This window comes from Hemitrygon akajei, chromosome 26, assembly GCF_048418815.1.
Source record: "Hemitrygon akajei chromosome 26, sHemAka1.3, whole genome shotgun sequence".
NCBI lineage: Eukaryota > Metazoa > Chordata > Chondrichthyes > Myliobatiformes > Dasyatidae > Hemitrygon > Hemitrygon akajei.
Window position 1 is genome coordinate 29712000 of NC_133149.1, and position 22627 is coordinate 29734626.

Consider the following 22627-nt stretch of genomic DNA (forward strand, 5'->3'; position numbering starts at 1 on the left):
GGCGTGGAGCACTTGACGGAGAGATTCTAAGCTTCGCAGGGTATAAGAGCGCAGGTTTTAGATTTTTCTCATAACATTCAGACATCAGAGGTTTAAAAAGAAGCCTTTTTTTCATAACTTCAGGACTAAAATCTTCAACCAAACGGAAGTAGTAATCGTGAAATTTAATCATCCCAGCCCGCCGAGCCACACGAATAAGTTGTTCTTTGTCGTGTACATAGTGAAACCGGACAATTACAACCGAGGGTTTAGCTGGAGCACTCAATGAACGACGCCAAATTCTATGTGCTCGATCAAGTAACGGGGGGGTTCTCTGGGAAAACCGACGGGAACGCATCTTTTAAAAGTTGAGCAAAATATTTCGAAGGATCGCCTTTTTCTATGCCATCTGGGAGACCAAGTATACGTAGGTTCTGTCTTCTGGACCGATTCTCAAAGTCGACACTCTTGGCTTTAAGCGTTTCCACCAATTTAATGGTCGAAATTAAATCCTGTTGCAATTTTTCAATTGTCAAATCTCGTTTCCGAGCTTCTTCTTGCAGAGACGCGATAAGAACTTGCTGCTGGTTAATTACTGAATCCGTCTTAACCATATAATCTTGAAAAGCCTTTATATCTTGTTTAAAAACTTGTTGTAGTTCATCAAATTTTTTATCCAAAACCTCCAATAAACAGTTCATAAGTTAACTCAGTGCGTTGCGGATGAGCTTGCTTCTTTCCATTACCGTTCGGGTTGCGCCCCGGTTCTCGTCCTTTGGATCTAAGAGCCATTTCTGTTTGCACATCTTCAAAAATTCACAATAAACTCTTAACGATAAGCCCAAGAAAATAGCAAGAATCTTTTGGTGTAGGTAAAAATAAGTTGGATAAGGGTGATCAAAGGTTAAAAAAAGTAAAGATTATGGAGCGGATCTAAAACAGTACTCACTCCATGAGCGTCTCCCGCTGACCTCCTCTTTGAACTCTTAAGGGAAACCTGGAATACCTTAAGAAGAACAGTACACTCAAAATAGCAAACTTCTAGCATTTCTAATCTAGCTAGAATTGGGGAGGTGGAGGGTAGGGATGCTAATATGGAAAGGTGGCAGGATATCTGGAGAACCAGTGACAGTAAAGTCAGCTAGAAAGAACTAAGCTCATGGGAATCCTTCCCCTCCCAGGACAGTTTATAGGTTTAGGATAACATAGCTGGGTTTCTTTGAGGAGCAGTAAATAAGGAGCTTGACAGGAAGGCCCTCACTTCTATCTGCAACATACTTAATACTAGCAAGGAAAAGCCACGATAACCAGGTCTTTGGTGCTGAGTCTGCGTCTGTGGCTGACCGGGGGGGGGGGGGGGGCGCAAAGTAGAAGGGAAGAGCAATGGTGACATAGGGGTCAATAGGGGATCAGACAGGAAATTCTGTGGACATGAATAAGACTCCCAGATGGCATGTTGTCTCTCGGGTACCAGGGTCACAGGGACTTCTCAGATTGAGTCTACATATAGCTAGGAAAAAGGATGAGGTCCTAAAAAACGAACTAGGAAGGAAGCTGAAAAGCAGGACCTCAAGGGTAGTACTCTTAGGATTGCTGCTTGTGCCACGCATGAATGAGGGTAAGAATAGGATAATATGGCATATGAATGTATGGTTGAAGATTTGGTACAGGGGGCAGGGTTTCAGATTTGTAGATCATCGAGATCTCTCTGGGAAAGGTATGAGCTGTTACACTGGCTGCACCTTAACTTGAGGGCGACCAATGTCTTTGCTACGGTTGTTGGGGAGGATTTAAACTAGTTTGACAGGAGCATGGGAACAACAGAGATAGGTCAGATGATGGAGCATTTGGTGTAAAGGTAGATGCAATGATGAGAGAAACTGAGAGGAAGGATAGGATATAAATGCAGTCAAACTGGATGGGTTGTAAAGTGTTTAACTTAATGCGAGAAGTATCAGCAACAAGGGTGATGAACTTAGAGCATGTATCAGAACTTGGACCTACAATGTTGTGGCCATTGCATATACTTGGCTATCACAAGAGCAGGATTAATTGCTGGATATTCTGGGGCTTAGATTTTCAAAAGGGACGGGGAGGGAGATAAAAGAGGTGGGGAGTGGCATTGCTTATAGAGGATAGTATCACAGCTGCAGAAAGGGAGGATACCATGGCGATATCATCTACTGAGCCAGTGTGGGTGAAGGTCAGAAACAGGAAGGGAGCATTCAATATTAGGAGTATTCTATAGACATCTAATTGTAACAGGGACATTGACAGCAGATCAATAGGCAGATTTGGGAAATGTGCAAAAATAACAGGATTATTGTCATGGGTGACTTCAGCTTCCCTATTATTTATTGGCATCTCCTTAGTACAAAAGTTTTAGATGGGGCAGAATTTGTTAGGTGTTTCCAGGAAGGATTCCTGAAACAATATGTGGACAAGCCAACTGAAGGAGAGGCCATATTGGGTCTAGTACTAGGCAAGAAATCTGGTCAGGTGACAGAATTCTCAGTGGGCGAGCATTTCGGAGACAGTGACCACAACTCCCTGACCTTTACCATAGCCTTAGACAAGGACCCCAACCTCTTACTCAGTGTCAGCAAAACCAAAGAGTTGATTATTGACTACAGGAGGGGGAAAACAAAGGTCCATGAACCTGTTCTCATTAGGGGATCTGAGATGGAGAGGAACAATAACTTTAAATTACTTAGCATTATCATTTTAGAGGATCTGTCTTGGGACCAGCACACGCCATTACAAAGAAGCAAACGAGACACAGCAGTGCCTCTGCCTTATTAGAAGTTTGCACAGATTTGGCATGTCATCTGAAACTTTAACAAACTTCTAAAGATGCACAGTGAAGTGTGTCCTGACTGCTTGCATCATGGCTTGGTATGGAAACACCAATGCCCAAGAACGGAAAAGGCTTAAAAAACCGGTAGATTCAGCCTGGTCATTGAGCACATCTACAAAGAGCATTGCCACAAGAAAAGTGTCCATCATCAAGGACCCCCACCATCCAGCCATACTCTCTTCTAACTGCTGCATTTGGTAAACAGTTACAGGAGCCTTAGATCCCACACCACCAGGTTCAGGAACAGTTATTCCCCTTCAACCATCAGGCTTCTGAACTAGTGTGGATAACTTCACTCACCTCAACACTGAAATGATTCCACAACCTATGCATTCACTTTCAAGGACTCTGAAACTCATGTTCTCAATATTATTTATTTACTATTTAGTTGTTATTATTTTCTATTTGCACAGTTTGTCTTCTTTTGCACATTTTTTTTTGGCCATCTTTGTTTGAGTGGAGTTTTTCAGTAATTCAATTGTATTTCTTTGTTCAACTGTGAATGCCCTCAGGAAAATGAATCTCAGATAGTATATGGCGACATATATGAACTTTGATAATAAATTTACTTTGAATTTTGAACTTTGAAGGATAAGAACTAATAGTGTGGAGAAGTATTTAATTGGCAGAGGGCTCATTATGATACTACAGGTTGAGTACACCTGATCCGAAAATCAAAATTCCAAAAACCTCCGAGATTCTAATTTTATTTGAGCACTGACATGACGCACAAGTGGAAAATTCCACAAGGCACTAGCAAGGTTCCCAGATGATGTGCAGGTCTCTGTGCACCACAGACAGTTCTTAGAAGTGATCTCACATATGTAATGAACAGAAGTGAATGAAAAATAGAAAAACTGCAGAGCAAAAAATTAAGATCTCAATCGTGTATTGAAAGAGTGGATTCATAAGCGTCTCAGTGAACATATGACACTTAACGGTATGCTGATCATGAAACAATCAAAGATCTATCATGATGAACTGAAAATTAAAGGTAATTGTGAATATTCAGGCTAGTTGCAGAAATTTAAGAAAAGGCACGGCATTAAATTTTTAAAGATTTGTTGTGATGAAACATCTGCTGATCACAAGCAGCAGAGAAATTCTTTGATGAGTTTGCCAAGATCATTGCTGATGAAAACCTAACACCAGAGCAAGTCTACAATGTTGATTGTTTTTATACCTTACATAAAACATAAAAAAAGTAAATTACAAGTATAGTGTACTGTAACCTTTCAATCAAAACATGGTATTGTAGGTGGAGACTGAAAGCCTGTCAATGTTTGTTGTTGTTCAACAGTTGATTCAGGTATTCTCCCAATGCTTTTGTTACCCTGCACACATTATATTTTCATTATAATAATGGTATCTAATAATTTTCACTGTTAACTACATCTGTGTAATGAACAAGTATAAGACACAGACTGCTATCTGTAGTAAATAAATTCAGAGTTGGAAATGATGGCGATCACAATCATCTTATTATATGTTCAAAATCCAAAATCTAAAATACTTCTGGCCTCAAGCTTTTTGGATAAGGGTTATTCAACCTATATTAGACAGAAACTTGGGAGTGTAAATTGGGAACAGATGTTCTCAGAGAAATGTACAATGGAAATGTGAAGGTTGATTAGGGAGTATTTGCATGAGATTCTTGATAGGTTTACTCTATTGAAAGGAGAACTAGAAGTGAAGTCGGATGAGTCGGATTAGGGAAAGCCCCAAGGCATTCTACATGTATGTGAAGAACAGGAGGATGACTAAACTGAAGGCAAGACCAATCAGGGATAGAGGAGGAAACATGTGCTTGGAATTGGAAGAGGTAGGGGAGGTATTTAAAGGTGCTTCAGCATTCATCAGTGAGAGGGACTTGATGAATTTGAGATCAGCACAGAACAGGCTAATGTACTGGAACATGTTGAGGTTAAGAAAGAAGAACTTCTTTGGAATTTTTGAAAAATACTAAAATAGATAAGTCTCTGGGGCTGGACAAGATATACCCCAGGTTACTACAGGGAAGAGATTGCCATGCCTTTGGCAATGATCCTTGTGTCCTAATTGGCTACAGGGGTAATAACAGAAGAATGGAAGTGGCAAATGTTTTTCCTTTGTTCAGTTAATGTAATAGGGATAATCCTGAGAATTATAGACTAGTGGGTCTTACATCAGTGGTGGACAAACTATTGAAGAAGATTCTTAGAGAAAGGATTTACAAGCATTTAGAGAAGCATTGTCTGATTAGGTATTTGTGAGGGGCAGGATGTGCCTCACAAGCTTGATTGAATTATTCAAAGAAATGTCGAAACAGCTTGATGAAGGCAGAGCAATAGTTGCGATACATATGAATTTTACTACGGTGTTTGGCAAGGTTCCCCATGGTGGGCTCATTCAGAAAGTCAAGAAGTGGAGATGGGGATCAATCCAGAAAAGTGTGAAGTGATGCACTTTGAAGGTTGAACTCAAAGGCAGAGTACAGGATTAATGGAGGTACTCTTAGCAGTGTGGAGTAACAGAGGGATCTCGAAGTCCACGTCCATAGATATCTCAAAGTTGCAGCGCAAGTTGACAGGGTGGTAAGAAGGCGTATGTGTGTTGGCCTTCATTATTCAGGTGACTGAGCTCAAGAGCCTTGAGGTAATGTTACAGCTCTATAAAACTCTGGTTAGAACATAATAGGAATACTATATTCCGTTCCAGTCATTACATTATAGGAAAAAAGTGGAAGATTTTGAGAGGGTACAAAAGAGACTAACCAGAACGCTGCCTGGATCAGAGAGCATGACTTATGAGGAAATGTTGAGGAAGCTAGGGTTTTTCTCTTTGGAGTGAAGGAGGATGAGAAGAGACTTGATAAAGGTGTATAAGATGATGAGGCATTGGTAGAGTGGATCATCAGCATCTTTTTCCTCAGGTGCAATGGCTAATACAAGAGGAAATACTTTTAAGGTGACTGGAGAAAAGTATAGGAGGGATGTCAGAGTTATTTTTTTTAAAGCTGAGATTGGTAAATGTATTGAACACACTGCCTGGGGTGGTGATAAAGCAGATACACTGGGGATTTTAAGAGAATCTTAGATAGGCACATGGATGAATGAGGGCCATGTAGGAGAGAAGGGTTAGATTGACCTTGGAGTAAGTTAATAGGTCGGCACATCATCATGGGCTGAGAGGAGTGTACAGTGCTGTTCTCTTCCATATTCTATATTCAATCTATGGTCATGGCATTGTTGCTTCCAGGAAAAAATCTGTACTGTCCTAAAGAGCCTATAAGAGATATCAGTCAGTCTAAAATTCACAACTGTACTGCTCTTCTTTTAAAGCAAAACTGAAAGAAGCAAGCTCAGGTTTGGCGCCTACACATTCTGCTGGGTGTATTGAAGGGTGTTGATAATTTCAATAATAAGAACTAAACTTTTCTGTATACATAAAATGGTCTCATAGTTATTTAATAAAACAAATAAATACTTGGTAATTTCTCATTTTACCTTGTAGTGCTTTTTTTCCTTGAGCTTATTAACCTTCTCCATCTGTGCCAAGTAGCCATCCGAGTTACAGCGTATCATTGATGGTAGTATTTTTTTATTTGGTCTTGCATCCAGTTCAGAATCACTCTCTGCCATGGGATAAATGGAGGGCAAAACCATGTGGGAGTCAGGGTGTGTGTGAGCCAGACGTGGTGTATCCTTATAAATGTTCTCCATTTGCTGAATGAGTCGCGTGCTTGTAGACTGAACCAAATTCTGCTGATGCGAAGATAGAAAGGGAAGTGCAGGGAACCTTGGGAAAAGCAGAAAGGAAATTCAACTACTTTCATTCATCTGAATGTTACCCGCCTACATTATTGTTGTACAAACAGGAATTATTTGGTGAAGATTCTAATCATTCAGAGTAGACTTATGGATGTAGTCCTCATTCCCTGCAATGGCATGGAACAGAAAGCAAGGAAATAGGAGCATGGGTAGTTCACCCAGGCCCCCAAACTTGCCCCAGCATTCAGAATGATCATGCTGATTTACCTCAGGCCTTAACACCTGTTCTGTGATAGTTACCTACTGACATCAATTGCACTTTCTTTCAAAAAATTATCTACCTTTACTCCAATTATATTCCCTCCACAAGTATATAGGATTATTTAGCTTTGGTGCATAAAGGAAAACACTGGATTTCAGGAAACTGTTGGATAGCTTTACGTTACAAAATGTCAAATTTCTCTTCTACCGTGGCCAAAATGATAACATGTAGTTTAGTAAAGAGGAACTTACACTATAAATTACTGTACTTAGAAACAACAGATTATTCTAATTTATCAAAATACCGTATTTAATCTCATCACCCATGGCTTTCATTTTGAGTCGGAAAGCCATAGATGAATTTTTCAATCAACTTCACTTTGCAGGCCTATCATTGAATACCCACTATGACAGGGCATAAAAACATTCTTTTCAGTCCTGATTGCTGAATAGGAGCCATCTGGCAGATGAAAACTAAGTGTCAGCAAGTTAAAGTAACAATTGTTAGGTACACTCAAACTTGCTCAAAGGGCTTACAATGTACAATACGTTAAAAAAAACAAATAACTCTTTCATCTGATTTTTCTGATTTTTTTTTTCAAAATATGACAGAAACCATTCTATTCAATAATTGGAAAACAATTAAAATGTTAGTTATAATAAATATATACAGGTATATGATTAATGTAACCTATATAAAACATCTTAAAATGAATGAGATTTAAGTATATCATTAATGTGTTTATGAGTTGAATGTATTAACTTTCAGGACACCATAGTAACATTGCAGTTAGCACAAAGTTATTGTAACTTAGGGCATCAGAGTTCGGAGTTCAATTCCTGCATCCTCTGTAAGAAGTTTGCATGTCCTTCCTGTGAGTGCATGGGTTTCTTCCAGGTTCTCCGATTTCCTCTCACATTCCAAAGACGTATCAGTTAGTAGATTAATTGGCCATTGTAAATTGCCTTGTGATTAGGCTAGGATTAAATAGGTGGGTTTCTGAGCAAATCAGCTTGTTGAGCCAGTAGGGCCTGTTCCATGCTGTATCTCTAAATAAATAAATACATAGATAATCAAATAAATAGATAAATAAACAAACTTTGCTTAAAAAGAAGCCATGTAATTTTGAGATAACCAGACAAAGTAATCAACTATCTGGCAATAAGTAGAGAGACAAATTCCATACCAAATGAGTTGAAAACACATATTACTACTTCTTGTTTCTTCAGTTTGCAAGGCCTGCTAAGAAAAGCCAGTTCACACAAGCCACTGTCATTGCAACAATGCAGAAACTGATAATCTCTATTGCTGACCAATGGTTCAGTGGTTTTTGATAGATAAATCAGGCAGCAGTCATCTTTAGTAGCACCAGTCACTGAGTGATCTGTGCAATGGTCTGAATCAAATAGCACTTGTAGCTGCCAGCTTTACATGCCTTCAGCAAATACCAATCACATTGATGAGATATACTGTAGTAGTAAATATGAAGAGCTGTATATTGAATGTCAACATATGCTCTTTAATGCTGATTTGTACTAGGAACTGGGGGAACCAGAAGGCAGGAAATTAATTAATTGCTATGTTGAGAGACTGCCCATCTCAAAACAACCAGGCAGTGCTTGGAAGACAGTGAAATTACTGACAGTAAAATCCATATTCCTTTCGTAAAACTGAAGTACTGCTGATCACCAGGAGAAATGTACTAAAATAACTTAATATTTCCAGTGACTAAGGTTCTCCGATTGTCAAAAAGGAGAAGAATCTCAATTTTTCCCCACATTATTCTCGGACAACATGATTGCATACAGATACACAGTAACTCTCCTTATCTATCCTGTCACCAAATAATAGCTTGCATTTTTATAGCAATTTTGTAGTAAAATATCACAAAGTACTTAAGCAATCAAATTTTGATGTCAATATGTTCTAGGATATTTAGGTATAGGGCCACAACTGAAACAAATTTATTGGTTTTAAGGAGATTCTTAAATGAGCAGGAGGTGGGTAGAGAAACAGAGAGGTTAATTTCAAGAGTTTGAAGAATGAAGCAAACAATGGCATGGCTGCTAATGGACAATCATTTACAGCTGGGAATGTGCAACAGCAAGGAAATGGAGGAATACACGCATCACTGTCTGAAGCAGGTGAGGAGGAGACATGGACATGGTGGGATCTGATAATAAATCTGATTCTTCAGCAAGGAAAAAGATTTTGTTTGATCACATAGGCTGAACGCAGTCTATTAGCACTAAATGCTTAACCTATTCAGAAACATCAATATCAACTTAATGAACAAAATCTAGGCACGAAGCATTGACTTCACTGCAGGTATTTTGTCGTTTGACCTTGCAGATTTACATCATTATTTTCCCCAAGAACCACTGGTAGATTTGAATTCCTTTATGACAACTTGTTATATATTTTAGAAACAGATTACTGGCAAACAGAATTGCACATTTATCTGAAGAAGCCAGCACTATGTTTTCTAACATCAAAAGAAGTGAGACATAAATTGATTCCTTGATGTACTTAAGAGTTGCATATGATGTTTAATCTTCAGCAATACTGAGGAAATGTGTTGATGGCTATACTGTTTTCTGATGTTTGTCCACTTATTTTTCTTTTTGACTCTCCCAAACTTGATAAATTACAATTTTCTTCTTGGATACATTCCAAAGCATCCTTTTTTTCAACATGCCTCATTAACCTTAAAAGGATCATATATACACAGAACAAATGAATAAATATTCTTCATTGACATTAAAAGACTCTTTTAAAAAAACTGTAATACATCTTCCATAATCTCTCACAATAATAAAACTTTTCATATATGGGTTTTAGTTAACAGTATTATGATTTCATTTTACAGATGTTGATTCTATCAAAGCTTACTGAAATTTTAAAAGCCAGTGTTATTTTCTGCTTACCCTAAACTCCCATATTCCTTTCCAAAAGAGTTGTGATCTTCTGTCATCGCTTTTTCCTGATTCATTGAGTAGGGCATCGGATTTAATCGAGGTTGATTGTAAAGACCTGGCACTAATGTTCTAGCATATGCAGCTTGGTGATATTTCGGAGTGAGCATTAGATCATGATGAGTCTGTGCATGGCGTACTTCAAAAGGACTTTGTACATTATACATGAGTTGACGCTGCCCATTTTCTCGTGGATTCAAAGTTGTTAAAAATTTTGATCTACCAGTGCTGTATTGGTGTGAATTGTGTATGGTCCCTTGAGAGTCCTGAAAATATGGGAGAGGATTTTGGGGCTGAAGTGCATTATAAACTTTGTGGCTTTTGTAATAAGAAGAGTCTTGGCTCATTGGATGATGTGATGGTACTAGCCTAACAGTTGTTTGTGTGGTATCACTAGATATAGCTGGGATAAAATCTGAGGAAGTATTTAAATGAATGTTGAGATTCACTGTTGGCTGAAGGTTGGGAATAAAAGCTGGACCAACTTGACTGTGTAATGATGATGCAAATGTATGGTCACTGCTAGGGGTTAATGGAACACTGTCATCATCTCTATGAACTATCAGCAAATCAGAAGTATTTTTATTCTGACGAGCTCCTGCATCTTCAATATGTTGCATCTTCTCTTCCTTCTGGGTTTTCTGTGCATGCTGTTTAGTTGAAGGCTTATCAGGAGGCCGTGGAGGTTTCTCTCTCACCATATTCATCAATCCTTTTTTCTTAGTAGATAATTGTTTTGTCTTGCAGTTCTGAAAAAATATCATTAGCATAAACATACAAAATATCAATACCAAAATATTGTGGGTGATTTCCATTTGTCCATTTCCTGCTTGATAAATGAACAATCTGCAATTAAAGAACTCGGGTGCTTTGGTAGTACCAATCATTCCCTGTTTCAGCCAGATGCAAATTTTTGTGATGTCTGCAAATAGGGGATCAGTTCATGTTAAATGAGCAAATGTGCAAATCAAGGTCCTTTTTGTTGGTTGTTAGATGCTGTTTCTAATCTTTGCATACAAAGAGGTAGACAACATGTAACAAATGCTCAACCCTGTTGTATTAGGTGCTCCATGACATAATTTGAGATTATTGAGGCTGTAGGCCTCTCAATAAACAAGTCAGAAATCTTTCACTTATTTGCTCGCCATGGACAACTACCACATTCTTCTCAGAATATTCAGATACCTTGCTGATTAGTTGATACATAAACCTTTTGAGGTCTCTTCAGAGGATTAGTCATCATGAATAAGCCTCTCGTTATCTAACAACTAGGCATTTAAATTAGCTGCTCTGTAGAATCATGGGTTTATTGGCTCTACTTAAAAGTTGCACTTTGCATCAGAAATTTGAAATCATACAATACAATTAGTGATAAATTCTAAGACAGAAGTCATCATTGGGAGGTAAGAAAATCCATCATATGATGAAGAACAATACTGCATCAGAGTGCAGAAAGAGAAAGGAAGATTAATTAGTGGCCATCCAACATAACTGAGGGTACTACATTTTGAGTATGTATCTTTTCCTTTAAGGCAATGTTAGTGATTTGTTTATGTTGAAGTAATGTCTTACTTGAAGGCCAATTTAACTACTAATTTACCACTACAACCATGAGTCAAATTACTTCTTGCACAATATTATTTTGTGCTATCACATATGGATGGCACTCACTGATGGGTTTGCATCTCTGACTGTCAACCTGGTAAGCTTCTGATATGTAAGAACATAAGACAAAAAGAAGCAGGATTAGACAATTCTGCCCTTCACAACTGTTACCCATTTAATAACTTCATGGCTAATCCTTTACAGCAGTGGCACTTTCCTCCACTAATTGCAACTTTGTTTATTACTCTAGTATTCAAATAGCTATTAAAATAGTTAGTGACTGAGTCTCCATGGTCTCTTTTGTAGACAATTTCAAAAATTCACTATTGTCTAGGACCCAGCTGACGAAGCTTTTACTCATCTTAACTGTGAATTGTAGACACCTTGTTTTGAAATTGAGACACTTAGTTCTAGATCCCCAGCCATGGAATCTCTACCTCTCCCCTGTCAAGCCCTTTAAGATTTTTTATATTTTAATAATGTCACGACTCATTTTTCTAAACTGAGGAGATTATTGGAGGACATTTCACAATAATAAAATTAAAAAATGATTATGTCAGGAATTAATCTAGTGAATCTTTGTTGCATTTTTGTTATAATAAGGACAGGAAATCTCCACATTACAGCTGTTTGAGTAATGGAAATTCATCATTTCAAGATTCACAAACTACAATCCAAAATTTGGGCTAAGCAAATTAGCTCTCATGGAATTTGTGTGAGAAAAAGTAAATAAATCAAAACAGTTTTTAAACATTTAAATTCCTTGATAGGTATACATTTGACAAACTTCCTATATGGAAAATCACATTATAGACCATTTCTCGGAATGTAACCCTCTTATAACGTGAGGTTTGCCTATATGTCATTTCTTAGGTAGGGATAACAGATTTGTACACAACAGTTCAGGTGTAATCTCAACAGAGCCTGAAATCCATGCTTTTATCATTCTATTAAAATCCCTTTGCAGTGAAGGCCAACACAGAACTTGCCTCTCTATTTTTAAGATGGATCCCAACTTATTCAATTGAAAGCCATCGCAATGGAACATTTTTTTTCTCCAGCACTGCTGCAAATGCCTCATGAATTGAAATCCATTTTTCCCACATCAATCTCTGAGTGATACATTCAAATTCCTGGTCTCACTGACCCCAAGTTTCTGTTTTTAATTATGTCCATGCAGTTCGAGCAGCAAAAGGACTGTTGGTTCTATCGGAACTAGTAAGGAATAATTGGACAAATAGTTATCAAGTTGCTCCATTTTGTAAGAGCTATTTGGTTTACTCTTTAGAGGCTGTCCTTCTTTGCTGAAGAATAAGCAGGGTGAGGGGAGAGTTGAACCTTAGGTCAGTGAGTATTCATTGTTCTGCAGCCACAGGAATACAGAACATCATATTCTTCTTAGGACCAGAGCTGACAGTTGGTAAAAGGCCCCAGTTAACACCCCTTTTAAACTGTACTCAAGCACATCTACCAATTATTAAGTCACTATGTGTTGTAATCTGCCCCGTATTCTATTTGTGATGACCAGCAATTATTAAAGCTATGTTCAAAATACCACATTAAATTTGCATCTCATTAATTTCTGACATTAATGACCCATTTCAACATTATATTATAAATGACATTGGTCAAAATAAGTGTATTAAATAGTAAGAATTAGCAAATAATCCAACTTACCTGTAATCTCTGTGCCCTTTGCATCCACTTCATTTCAGTACTGTTCTCCTGACCATCCACAGTATTTTGTTTGGATTCCCTAACAGTCATGGTCTTGGAACTTTTCGTTGTGGATACCTATAAACATAAACAATTGGTTTGAAAATACAAAAAAAAATCTACATATTATCAAAATCAGATTATATAATTATATTTAAACATGGTCATTTCAATGTAAATTATGTATCAAATTTGTTGTCCTACCTCAGCATTTTTCCTATAAGATTCCTGAATAAGACTTACAGTGTCAAAGAAAATGTAAAAAGTCTGTGTATACAGTATGTGAAGTTCTATAGTATCATGCTCAGCATATCCCTTTCCAAATTTTTGGGTTCCAATATAAAAACCATCTTGATACAGGTTAGTAATGTAGGGTAAGTACTGAATTTTAGAGGTTCAGCGTTACAAAGATTCATTTATTATCAAAGTATGTATCCATATACAACTTTGAGATTCATCTTCTCCAGATAGCCACACAACAAAGAAAGAACATGGAAGTCATTCAGGAAGAAACATCAACCCCCCCACCCCTGCATAAAAAAGAACGGCATCCCAATCATCAACCCCCAAACCCCTCTCCCCACATATAAAACACAACAAAAACATTGACTCCCCTGGACACTCCAACCCCACACAAAACACAACAAGGACATCGACCCCCCCCCCCAAATCCCCTCTCCTGCACAAAATACAACATTGACCCCCAAACCCTTCCCCACACAAAATGCAACAGGAACATTGAACCCTCCCCAAACCCAACTCCCCTACACAAAATACAACAAGATCATCGACCCCCAAACCCCCCTCCCCATACAAAAAGCCAGCAGAACACAACAAGAACAGCAACCCCCAAATCCCCAACCCCTCACACAACAAAATGGAAAGAAATGGGAGAAAAACACAGAATATAAAAAACATAAAACTGAAAATGTCCACAGCCTATAAATACACTTACTCTCCAATCTGCCAAAAATCTACTTTAATGTCCTCCTTCCCTTGGTTTTGTCACATTTGCAATGCTATTTTTGCCTCCCAGTGAATCCAACACTTTGGCACTTCCACCATTTGCCACTACCAGGTGTCTACATAAGAGGAGTCTATAACATCCTTAAATGATGCCAATGGATGCTCACCTTTTCCATCCCTGGCAGTTGTTGACTTGAACTGCTTATGCTCCGCACCTTTGGTTATTTGCTTAATGTTCACTCAGTTTCTATTGTCTAAGATGGTCATCCACCCATTAGCCTGATGATGTAAGTCTCTCAACCTATTTTTATCAATGATCTGTTCTTCCATTTAAAAACAAGGTGCATAGTAATTCCTCCTCTCGGTGGATAAAGAACCTCTGGAACTGTCTGTCCCAGAAGGTGGTGAGTCACTGGAAATAATTGAAGTGGATATAGATAAACAATTGAAAGTTCTAAGAATTGGGGGCCATGGGAACCGGCACAGAAGAAGTGATGAGGCCAGCATTGATCATCCATGATCATATTGAAAAACCTGAGGGGCCTGGTTTCCTACACCTGCTCCAAATTTTCTCTGTCAATGTGTTCTTGCATTGTATGTTAGGAAGGCTGCAGGTCATAATCATATTACATCATTATTCCAGGCCCCAATCGCTCAAGCCATTTGCAAGCTATTCTGTTCTGTTCAACTTTATCCACCAAACTGGGCCGACATAAACTTTGTAGCATGTAATTAGCACTTGTGACATACTCCATCATCTCCTGTTCTTTTCACCTTTGGCTCACATTTCCGGCCTGCAGGTTCTACATTTGATACACAACTGCCTGCATTTTCCAACATCTCCAGTGTGATTGCAGTATTGAATCAATCTTCCTAGCCTCACCACTTTTTTCAAAGATTAACAATCGTTTTGTGATACCCTTTGGTACCTTGGCACAATGGACTAATTATTCAGATGCCTGGACAAACAACCCAGAGAACTAACTTCAAACTCCACCATGACAACTGCGGATATTTTATGCAATAAATGCTTCAAAGTTTGGGAAAACATTAGTCTTAGTAACAATGACTAGAAATATGACAAGATTGTGGGAAAATTCTTTTTAATTCACTTCTATAGTTGCATAGCTGATGGCTAAACTTCTACCAAGCATACAGTAATTGGAAAAGAAATCAACTTTACATGAAAAATAGGTAATTGTGAAAAGAGCAACAGGTTAAACACAATTATCTCAGAACAGTGTACAAATATCTACAGTTAATGGTCAAAAGCTAAGACAATTGATAACTGATTCCTAGATGACTGCTCTACAGTTTTAATTGACTAATCAAAGAATTGTGCATTGGAAGCTGTCACGAGAAGAAATCTGTGACATTTAAACTATGAGCAGCACTACTTTCAACCTTAGAGGTTTCTCTCCAAGTCAAATATTGTCCTAAACTGAAAATACTGTATACCACAATCCTTTAATTGTCACTGGTCTAACAATATAAAAGTGCCATTCCACTGAGGCAGATGAATAATACCATATGCTAGATGATCCATTAAACTGAGTCAGTACCAATTCACTTCCTGCAGTTTGCAGCAAAGCTTTTGAGCTAAAAGATTTAGGGGAAAAAAATTCAGTGAGGTGTTGCAAAAGATGCTCCATTCTTGCAAAACTTGGGTTATTATTGCATTGTCTTCACCAGTTTTGTAAAGCCATTCAGTTAATTTTGTCAAAATGTGACAAAAATTGTAATTTCAACAGCTATTTGATTAGTTTGCTCTAATAAAAACATATTCTACCCCTGCTTCTATTCACTAAACTGTCTTTGTAAATCCTGTCCTCTTTCCTTCAACCACGCCTAGAACAAATGGAAATAAAAACTCAATACTTCTTTGTCACTAAAAATGAGATCACATATTCAACTACCCCTGCAGTAGTAAAACAGTTTTGCAGAAAGGTGATCGATCTTAAATATTAATTTTGTATTTCTCTCCAGATTTACAGAACCTACAATTAATTGTTATTATCTTTCTTACAAATGATGGTGAGTTGCAGCATATGTTATGTAACATGGATTATTATGATCGCAGACTTCTAGTGTTTGCCTGATAACAGGTAAGACTTATATAAATATATTAAAAAATTAGACCAGAAGGGACAATCCCTCAATTCCCTACTAGATATTTTAGTATCTGTGATGTCAGCATAGATTGTTTGGGTTTCAATACATTTGTAGAGCGAGTCAGATGACAAAGTGATGTTTTTGTGGAGCTGATAGAAGTGAAGAACAACTGCGATTTTCATGTTAACTGTGCATGCATGTTTGTTGGAGGCTGTTGTCCCATTTGTGCACAAAGAATGGAGAGCCTCACACCATTACAGCCAATTGTGAGTTAATTATATCAGTATAAATACCTAAAAATTGTACTGCCAAATTACATACACAATATGCAACAATCAAGGAAGGCAAATTAATTATGTGGATGGTCACAGGGTCAATCAATTTGGAGGATAAAGGGAGTGCATAGGTGAAGCACTTCAGGCATGAAGCAACATCGATGCACTCTTAATCAGCCCCCTCATTCACAGAGATGAATAATGCACATTACAATAATGTATAATTGAAGCAAAGATATTGGTTTGTAATGAAGATACAAATATAAAAGTCACACCAATATGATCTTGTGGCACTTTTTGTTTTTATTTAATCTATAATATGCACAAATGTGATATACAAGTTTCTGAAAATGAATAGGAGAAATCTAATTTCCACCGTCCTTCTTCCCAATTACCTCAAGTTCAATGCCACTAACTTAATCAATTTCCATTGGGTGGTTAAGATTAAAATTGTCCATAAACAGAGAAATGGCATATTCTATTGTCAATAGCAAAAATATTATAGACTCCAATTCAGAATATGTGAATTACATTTCAGCTATGGCTTACATACAAATGCTCTATTCTGTTAGTAATTTCTGGACAGGGCAATTATATGGAGATATTTATTCAAAGGGTAAATTGTTTGTGAAAATATTATGAAGAATCCATTTTCCCACCAAGAAAATGCTGGCACACAGTAAAAACATGATATTATTAGTGCAAGCAGCAAAATCAAATCATTGTAACAAATAGTTGGAAATATTCTAAGCTTAAAGGTGAAATTCCCTTAAGTGAGAAGAAATTATATAAGTAACTTACTACTGTATATGATAACATTTTCTAAGTTACAGATAGCTAAGCTATTTTAAATTATATGTGTAATCATTGTATTAAAGTCCAACACAATACATATTTTGGGGGTATTTCGCTGAAAGAAAATTAATGCTGTCTTGGAGAGAAAACACACAATGCACTTAGCAGGCCGTTAACCTGAAACACTAACTTTATTTCTCTGTTCACATGTGATACCCATTTTTTTCCCATTACTGGATTTATGTCATTATAAATATAATTAAGAATTTTAAGGGCCACATTACGTTCACACATGTGGACAAATAATATTACCTTCTGCTAAAATAATCCACAATATGTCAGTCTTTCATAGAATCTGCTGCTAACCATCTGAATTGGGTTTTGTGGGACACAAAATTTACATAAATGGATGAACTAAATGTCTCGATTTCTCCATTGACTAAGTGCTATAACTTCAGAAAGGTGGCCTGGAAAGTTAATTAAATTGGCAATATCGCTAAAACTCCCTCTCTCGAAATGCATTTAATTTTATGTTGGATGATCAAGAGATGCTCAGCAGAGAAGTCACCTAATACTATAACACATATAATAATACAAAATGCTGGGAATACTCATCAGGTCAGGTCATTTCTGTGCTAAGGGAAAGAGTTTCAGTTTCAGGCTGAAGACCCTTCATCAGATTATCATTTAGCATTATAACACATTGATTTAATTGTACTGAAAACTTGAGGCACATTCATAGTTTAAGGTAGAAATGCAAAATTTGCTGCAACAAATAATGTGCAGGAGGCACCCCAGGGAATGAAGGCACTGTCAACGTTTTAGGATGAAACGCGACATCAGGTCTGCAGATGTTTCAGCAAGCCTCAGGGTTTTGTCTCACCATTCCTTTTCACCTCTCAACTCTCACTCCTAATGCAGACTTTTGATCCAAAATATCAACGATTCATCTCCCCTACAGATCCTGCTCAATCTGCTGAGTTCTTCCAGTGGACTGCTGCATGGGTATGGGTTTTGAATGAAAATTTGTATTGTGCAATTACTCATGTGAATCCTTCTTTTCTAACCTTCAAAATACTTGATGTGGTACTAAGCATCTTTAATATTAGTTAGTCTAATAAGTGCAAAGTAAATATCACCCAGGAAGTTTAATCAATCCCTAACAAATAAATGTATGTGAATTATTTTGACAACCTATTACATTGCCATTATAGTTGTACTAACACAAGAATATTTTGGTTACAAGCTAGATAAGCATTTTTATTTCACTTTGTTACCATGAAGTTTAAAAATGAAAAAGTGAAAATTGATTATATTGTATTAACAAGAGAACAGTTTCTACTGAATACATTATTTTATGTTTAATAGTTGATAACATTTTCTAAAACCCGACAGCTGAATTCCAACTTGGAAAGGATAGCTTACACAATGAATTATTATCTCCATTAATAATTACAGAAATAGATACTGACTAATGCTTAAATAAATTTGCAGTTGCTTTAATGTACAACCATCACTTGATTCCTTGGCTTTAAACCATTTTAGTACTTGTCAATAAATTGAAAAAGAGGATGATTCTTCACCACATGAGACCAATGTTGGAAGCTTTTCTGAATAATATGGTTGTACACCTAGTGAAAAATCAATAAAATGTATTGCTTTGAAGTATTCTTTATCTATTTTATATCAGTGGAGGACGGCAAAAATGGCCTTTGACTCATCAGTGCTGATTACTAGGGCATTTATCAGTGAAGTAATGGCATGATTAAATGTTTACTAAACCAATCTTTGCCTTATGTTTGATACATGCTTTAAATATAAATTGAATTGACTTTATTTCTTACATCCTTCACATACGTGAGTAAAAATCTTTACATTACGTCTCCGTCTGAATGTGCAATGTGCAATTTATAGTAATTTGTAATAAATAGTATGTACAGTAAGATATACAACAGAACAGTCAATATAGCATAGAAATACAATTGTGTCAGTGTGAATTAATCAGTCTGATAGCCTGGTGGAAGAAGTTGTCCTGGAGCCTGCTGGTCCTGGCTTTTATGCCGCTGTACCGTTTTCCCGATGGTAGCAGCTAGAACAGTTTGTGGTTGGGGTGACTCAAGTCCCCAATGATCCTTTGGGCCCTTTTTATGAACCGGTTGCTGTAAATGTCCTGAATAGTGGGAAGTTCGCATCCACAGATGCGCTGGGCTGTCTGCACCACTCTCTGCAGAGTCCTGCGATTGAGGGAAGTACAGTTCCCATACCAGGCAGTGATACAGCCAGTCAGGATGCTCTCAATTGTGTCCCTGTAGAAAGTCCTTAGGATTTGGGGACTCATGCTGAAGTTCCTCAACCCTCTGAGGTGAACAAACAATATGCTTCATTCTAGATGTTTTTGTGACATATCAAAGAATACAAATATAGGTTACTCCCATTGTAGATATATTTATCCATCCTTGCAACAAATTTGGCATAGTTAGTATGATTACTTGGAGGGCTTTCTCAATTAGAGTTAAAAACTTCTATGACTGCAAATCTTTGTGAACTCAGTCATATATTTGGTCACTCTCCTCTTCAGATGTTAGTCCTGAAGACAACTACCAGAGCACAGCTTCACCAGGGACAAAATAGTGTTGCTAATGCATCTCACTTCTTACTGCACCACTGGACTCAATACTTGATTCTGGAGCAGAGCTCAATTGTGCCAAAATTCGCACTTCATATCTGGCACCTCAGCATTACACCAGCCATTTATCTGAGTGTGGTCAATAACTTGAATGGTCAACTTAAAAATATTTTTCTTCCCTTGCAATTAATATTAATATTTTTACTTGTGGAATTTAATTGTGTATTAAATACATGTTAAAGTAATGTTATTATTTAATTATATTTCCTGATTATCAGAGACATTTAGAAATAGTTGAAATGGTCTTTGACGATACGACCCATTAAATGACATTCAGGCAATTCAGAGGGGTAGCCTCAAAATCCACATCTAGAGTCAAATCGCTGCTTACAGACCGCTGCACTTCATGATACATCCATGGCACAGTAGCCTCAAATTCAACTGGAACCAAGGGGCTGTAAATATGTAGTGAAGCCATGGTGAATGCAAAGGGAAGAACACAAGACTGCCCATAACATTTTACACATAAAAGAAATGAGACAGCCTACTGCATTAATTGTCCAATGTGAAAAAGTAACTATTAATAGAAAATAATTTTTATTTCCAACTCTAAGCCAGAAACGTGTAAAATCAAGTGATAGATTTTGTAAAGAAAATTTTGTATCTATAACAAAATGGTGTCCATATTAAAGTACAAAACATACTGAGACTACATGCAAATATTGTACTGCTAATGATAAGCCAGAATTTATACTGTTGCACTGTGCCAGGACACAGAACTACACAAGTACATAGTTGTGTTTAAGAAATTGGGAAAAGGATTTGGAAGGAATCCTTCAAAAGATGGAAATTATTCTGGTGAACAGACATCAATCCGAATGGTTAAATCTGTTTCTCTGTTCACAATGCTTTCTGATCTGCTGAGCATTTCTTATTTCCAGAATTTTCAGTTTTTTTCCGCCTCTTTCAGGTGGTGATGTAATGACTTTCTGGCAGGCTTTCTGAAAGTAAGCAAATATAATGAGCTAGTAGAGCTGCCATCTCACAGCATTAGTGCCAGGCATGATCCCCTTGGTACAGTCCGTGTGTAGTTGGCATAGTCTCCCTCTGTTCATGTGCTTTTTCTCTGGGTTCTAAAGTTTCTTGCACATCCCAAAAATGTGTGTGTGTTAGTAAGTTAACTAAAGATTGTAAACTGCCACTCGTGTAGACAAGTGATTGAATCTATAGCAGAATAACAAAGAACATAGACCAGCACAGTATTGGACAGGCCATTTGGCCCATGATGTGCCGACAGGTACTTGATTACTAGCAGAGATTTGATGGTCTTTGACAACATGAACTATCGAATTACCATTATGTAGTTCGGAAGTGGGGTCTCAAATTCCCCAGCTGGAGTTAAACCACTGCTTATTGACCACTCTACAAGCCTGTTTCTGCACTGTATTTCTCTACATATCTATGATTCTATGACAGAGGATTCTTAATTAACTAGCAACTGTCAATTTAAACAGCCTGCACTAAGTTTGAAACTCTACCCGTAGAGAGCATTTAGCAAATTTCTTAGTGCAATAGAGTACATTAACTACAGCAAATGCATTAACTATGGTTTTAGTACAGTAAGATTTCACTAAAAAGAGGCCAGAATGTCCAAAACCAAACCTTTCTGTTTTCTCACAGCTCCATGGCAGCCTTTCTGGCTGTCATAGATGATTCACTTTGCCATCCCTTACCCACTTCAAAGGTTCATTTTATTGTCAAAATATGCATGTACAATACAACTCTGATATTCGTCTTCTCCAGATAGCCAAAAAGTATAGAAAAAACATGGGCGTCATTGAAAGAAAAGACATCAACTGCCCTTGTGCTCAAGGAGTGACTGCCATCAGTGAACACACAGATTAGATTCCACCACTACACAGTAAGAGAAAAATGACAATAATATCTTAAAATGTTGTTGTTGAGGCACCACTCAGCCAGATTTTCAATCTCCCTCCTATATGTTGATTCATAACCACCTTTGATTTGGCCAACAATTGTGGCCAACAAGATTCATCTCTTTACAGGCAGCCAGAAAATAATGAAACTCAAAAGAACCCATAAAAAAGATTGTCAAACACACAATGTGCAGAGAGAAAAGAAACAAATCATGCAAACAAGAAAAGTAAGCAAACAGTAAGCAAAAGACCATAGACACGAAGTCCAGAGCAGGCCACAGCCTCTGCCTCAGTTCAGTGCAGAGCTGAGTAAACGTCACAGAGCAGCGAAGAGAACTGGCCCAGCCATTGTCTTTGTCCCAACACCTTCCTTTTTCAATCCATCTGCTTTGGTGTTTAAATTGTCTAAATATTGGGATATTCCTCACAGTGGGACCCAGGCCCTGTCACATTGATATGCTCTGGGCCTGGACCCCGCCACCACATTTTGGTCCATACCCGACCTTTCCAAATCAGCCTGGCGCTTAGATTGATCAAACATCACTCTCAATCTAGGTGGATGGGCCTTGAATCTGCCTCTCCTCTGCTCCGACTTTGCTCTGCTTGCCCCAACATTGCCCTGTATATGCCTTCACTTCACCTCATACACAATTCACTTCAAGCCTCACACACAATTCAGCCTCACCTTCGCTTGCCACTCCATTGTTTCTGGTGATCATTTACCATGAATTTTACCAGAAAAAGTGCTATTATTTAGTTGTATTCTTTGTTTA

The 22627-nt window shown here is 37.6% G+C and overlaps 1 protein-coding gene across 1 annotated transcript in view; it reads right to left on the reverse strand.

Moving 5' to 3' along the window:
* jhy (junctional cadherin complex regulator) overlaps positions 1 to 22627 on the reverse strand; it is a 79376-nt gene that overhangs the window by 18010 nt on the left and 38739 nt on the right. Inside the window, exons 4-6 of the mRNA XM_073029760.1 lie at positions 13105 to 13221; positions 9775 to 10571; positions 6322 to 6613 (exon numbers count right to left, since the gene is read on the reverse strand). Of these exons, the coding sequence (XP_072885861.1) occupies positions 6322 to 6613; positions 9775 to 10571; positions 13105 to 13221 (1206 nt within the window). The remainder of the gene's footprint in view (positions 1 to 6321; positions 6614 to 9774; positions 10572 to 13104; positions 13222 to 22627) is intronic.